At 39.6% G+C, this 5000-nt stretch overlaps 1 protein-coding gene and 1 long non-coding RNA gene across 2 annotated transcripts in view; both read left to right on the plus strand.

The window, feature by feature from the left end:
* The window catches only part of LOC149117105 (uncharacterized), a 256173-nt gene that overhangs the window by 5834 nt on the left and 245339 nt on the right, over window positions 1–5000 (plus strand). The gene's annotated exons all lie outside the window — the stretch shown is intronic.
* The window catches only part of LOC110047230 (steroid 17-alpha-hydroxylase/17,20 lyase-like), a 5948-nt gene continuing 3848 nt past the window's right edge, over window positions 2901–5000 (plus strand). The window contains exons 1-2 of the mRNA XM_089282778.1: window positions 2901–3206; window positions 4247–4404. Coding sequence (XP_089138904.1) covers window positions 2998–3206; window positions 4247–4404 — 367 coding nt within the window. The 5' untranslated portion in view covers window positions 2901–2997. The remainder of the gene's footprint in view (window positions 3207–4246; window positions 4405–5000) is intronic.

Below are 5000 nucleotides of genomic sequence, written 5' to 3' on the forward strand. Positions count from 1 at the left end.
ACGAGAAAACCCCCCTCAAAACACTGTTTTCTGAGGTTTGTCTCCTGGACAACTTGCTTATGGACAGGATGAACTTAATTTCATACTTCTCGAACCATTCATTATTACGTTATCGTGTTTATAATGAACACCACTTTTTAACACTAAGGAGCTAGTTATTCATTAACTATCATGGCACGTGAGCTGGAAAAGCTCATTTTTGAAGTCAGAGTGCAAAGTCCTTTAACGTGATACCAAAACTGTTCCACAGAGTTGTTTTGCAAAAAAAAAAAAAAATTTAGGTATAAGACCACCTTAAACGAATACAAACGCAAGGTAAAATTTTTTGGCGAAGCGCTGTCTGGTAGGTCGGGTCGCCGAAACTTTATTTTCTCAAGAAATATTTATCATAAGTTCTTGCGTTCTGAAATTGAACGTTCAGTTTCGGAAACAAATCTTAGAGAAATGTTTCTGCTGGAAGTTCATAGTTCCTTACAAAGTTTATAGTTTGACAAGTTTAATCCAACCTCACGTGAAGATCGTTATCTGTTATTCGATCAAACAAAACAGGCATTCTGCGAGTGAAGTTGTTAAATAAAATCGTTCGCATTTTCTTACCTTTCACAATTGAAAGAAGATCACACATGAAGTATGAAAGAACAGAACGTCAGCCCTCAAGAGCCAATATTTGTAAAGGAAAAAAAAATCGAATTGTGAACGTACAGGCAGTGCTCTCAACTTTGATTACCACACTAGTAAATAGCCTAAGTTTGTTCACTGGTCAGGTCATTATTTGATGCAATGACCTCACAATGACTTCTTAATGACGTAATGATAACATCACTGACATTTTTTGACGTAATCTCAGCCATGGTCAGTCGTGGTCGTTCGTGGTCACTCGCAGTGACTCGTGGTCACTCGTGGTCATTCGTGGTCATTCGTGGTCACTCGTGGTCACTCGTGGTCACTCGTAAGTACTTTTAGACCCTATCGTTGTAGGAGAACTGGATCTTTTCTAGATCTTCCTTTGATATTGGGCTGTGTGATCAACTTTGCCAAATCCTTGCCGCTCCAACTCGACGATTGCCGCCTCAAAAACTTGATTTGATTTAGAGAATTCGCCATCACTTAATATGTCAAATTCTCTTTTCAGGAGAAAGTGTCTTTGAAGACCAAATCGTATTCCCATCAAAGCAGACTTTTTGTAGCTGTCTCCGTTCTGTTTCTTTGCGTTCGGCCAGAAATTCGCCAGAAGTTCATTCAGTTCCTTCTTCGGAATTTTTTCTAGCGATTCTGTATTTTTTACCCACTCATCTTCTGGTTTAACTTCGTTCCAGTATGCCAGGAATGTAACAACAGCGTTCTTAGTTGCTTCTCTCGTATTTTCAGAATCTTTACCTTCAACTAAGTTCTGTATTTGTTCCTCTGATAATCTAGAAAAGCGTTTTCTTTTAGCCTCACTGGGTTCCATTATCGATCATCGCTGGTTGAAACTGAAAACTGGCAGTGCAGGTCCGCTCCCGTCAATCAAGCTGACGCGAGCACGTGCTGAAGATCATGCCATTTTTAAGTTAGTCATGCACTGATCACGTGCTGTTGTATTTGGCGCGCGGGCAACAACTGTGCGATTGTATCCCGGTCGGGATACATTTGAACTTGATCAGGGGCACGTGACCAAGAATCAACAAATCACACTGCTCGTTTTGTTGAGTGAAAGTCTGGGTATATAACAATTTTTTCTGTTTCTCTCGTGGATGCTTCAGAAGTTCACTTTCATCGCTGAAGAAGATGGTCATCCGCCAAGCTTGATGGGAATGTATAGTGGCACACAATTCCCTGTTGCTTACAAGGTACGTGCAATCAAACGGAAGTCAACTGAGAGTGTTACTCGGACGGACAATGGGTGGAGAAACTACCCTCTGGTGGAATTAGCTTTTACGAAAGGCGTAAATGTTTAAATCTATGAGTAGGAGCGTTAAAAGTTGCTGTACAGGAGTTACTGCAGTGAGCTGAGCGTATATTTTGAAATAGGCCTGATAATGAAGGAACGTGTTTCGCTTTTGTTATGCGGCTTTTTAAAGTCCATCAGAGCTTCAGTTGTACTAAGGATTTTGGGGTGTTATTACCAGCACTCCTTATATGATTTACATAACAGGTAACAATAACAGGTAACAATAGCAACAGAATACCCTGTCACCTGAGCTTTTACTTACGCTCTTTAAAGCCTATTAGTCTTTTGATTATTTGTCATTTACTCGTAGAAGTTCTAGGATAATGGATTACGCCATAAACTCTAACCTAACCCTACATTGATTACATTTTGGCATCAAGGATTTTAACGAGGTTCCTTAGCTTTTGTTTTAAAAAGTGGCCATCTTGTTAGCCCTAAAACTAGTTGAGATTCTTAATAGTTTTATGTTAAATTTGCGATATTTGAATCTTTGATGGGTTATTACCAGCACTCCTTATCATTTTATCCTACAATAGTGGTATTAAAGGTTGTTGAACCCGTTTAAGTCATTCAATTGACATAACAAGTAACACTAGGAACAGAATTGTTACCTGTTAAACAGTTTCCGTAGTTTATAACTTATGAGTTATCAGAACGCTTAGGTAAGAGGTCACAGGCTTACGGCGACAACGTTTTTTTTTTGTTTTTCTGCTCTTTCTGATATTTTTTTCTGCTTGCAAAATGAATGGGATAACGCAACCTTGTTCCAAGGGTCTCTCATCTTCCCGCTTGATAACGAAGGTAGTAACCATCAACAACGTCGAAGTATTTCTGGTTTCAGTAAGCTTTCACTTGCACTTGAGTGGGCGCCATGTCTCCATGCTTTACGTCAGTATATTCAAGTTCCAAAACGAAGTAACTCCTGGAATAGTAGCCTCTTAAAAGACATATCGTGAGCGCTAACGAAAATATACGATGAGACGATGCGTTGTTTTGGCAACGTTGCGTGACAGCCCTTTTTGCATGGCATTTTTCATCACGTTTCAGTGAAATCAAACATATCAAACATGGCGTCTTTGTTTGCCACGGTTTATGGTTCTCTCAGTTTTCTAAATGTTCTTCTGGTATTGCTTCTGCTTCTACTCTTGCATTACCTGATCGTGCTCAACGAGTTCAGGAACATGCCACCGGGTCCGCGTTTGACGGCTATCCCATTCTTAGGGAACGTATTTTCTCTCGACTTCAAGGCGGAGAAACTTACCGACGCTTTCAAAAGGTCAGTAAATACTGGAGTAGCGAATAAGAGAACGGCAATCGCGATAGAGCGTTAGGCCGTAGATGACAAATGTACTAATAGACGATATTATGGTCTGTAAGCGAAGTGACTGTTTCTCATGGAGGTTTATTCGCAATCCCTTTCAATTAAAAAAACAATAAACTGAATGTCGCGTTCAGAGTGGGTACAAGATACAAGATACATGATAATAATAAATTCTCACACCGTGATTTAACGCATTGGTTTTCGCCTAAATTAAAGGACCTTAAAGCTTCAATATTGTGCATACACTGTGCATGAGACAAGTCGACAATCTCCCCCGATTGTCTTCAACCTTACAGGCAGATAACGTTACTGGGAAAGCCCATTTAGTGTTTTCTTTTGGTCTCTGCCTTGTTGATAATGCCGTCTGTCTAGGCATCGGAAATGTTTTGCCAATCAGGCTAGGCTCCCTGATGTCTGATGTCACTGGTATTAAACTTACTCGTAGTTAAAGTGCCGTTTGTACTGTTAACAGTCATAATGTCTTCTCCAGCGAAAAACTCCTCTTGTTCGGGGATGTCTAAGTTGCAAACAAATATTTTGATCGATTGTTTGGGAAAAAAATTCCGGGACAATTCGGAAATTCGTCCTCGTGTTATCAACCAGGGCGGATAATGGCGCGAGCATTCTTGAGCTCCGTGCTTTGTCAACTCCCATGAAGCACAGTGGTTAAACCAATAAAAGCGCTTGTTATATTGACATTAAATTATAAAGACAATTTAACTGACTTCTTGAAATCATGGCTCCACTTTTACATTTTATGATGTCATTTCTATGCCCTAAAACTATAAAGGTGTACGGCGTGAACAAGTGCGATGGATTTGTTCAAATCATGTGGTATTGCATAGAGAATTGTGTCCTTACTCGTGCATTTAAATTTACCTTATTTCGTTGAGGTAAAGGATCTTTTTAAAGGTCCTTTAAAAATTACAAGAGTTCAGAATTAAGGTATAAGGGAATCATCGCCCTGAATGATAGAATTTTGTGTTGTTCTACAGTCTCAGAGAAAACTACGGTCGAGTTTTCTCCCTGAAACTTGGAAGCTACAAATTCGTGATGGCTTCAACTCCTGAGGCCGTTAAGGAAATGCTCGTACAGAGATCTGCTGATTATGCTGGAAGACAGCAGACGCACTTTTTCCTAGAATTCACACTAGGTAGGTTAATGGTGTACCATTTTAAAGTGGATTCTTATAGCCAGAAGGTTATTGTACAATTTTGTTAGGTGGCTTCTGACTGTCCACCTTTTCTATGTCGATATTTTATTCTTTTTCTAAGCCCATGCATACTTAGAAACACGGTTAATTTTGCATGCCAAGATGTACGTAAAAGTTCTTTTATTTTGAATTTTGACCGCTCTAAACATCATCCCAAAACAAGAAAAAAATTCTTGGATATAAGGCGTTTATGCATTTACCCTGATTCTAACTTAGATCTGGATGAACATGCTCAAAACTGACACGAACAAGGTGCTTGGAAATTTTTCTGACCTTTCTCAATCACAGGAAATAAGTGATGGCTCGACTGGTCATGGTTACACAATGTTTATCCCATTCCCATTTTTGATATATTTTTTTCCCATTTGCAGCGACCAAATCCCAGTCCTAGTGACCTAAATCCCATTTTCCCCCGGCAAAAACAGGATAGTCCCAGTTCCCATTTTACCCCTTCAGGACTCTCCCCTAAGTAGCAACATGGTCACGTGATACTGGTCAGTGTTATCTTGTTTTGACAACTGTCAGTTAATCATAAC

The sequence above is a fragment of the Orbicella faveolata genome, unplaced genomic scaffold (assembly GCF_042242905.1).
Source record: "Orbicella faveolata isolate gen_17 unplaced genomic scaffold, um_ofav_v1 contig_12, whole genome shotgun sequence".
Lineage (NCBI taxonomy): Eukaryota > Metazoa > Cnidaria > Anthozoa > Scleractinia > Merulinidae > Orbicella > Orbicella faveolata.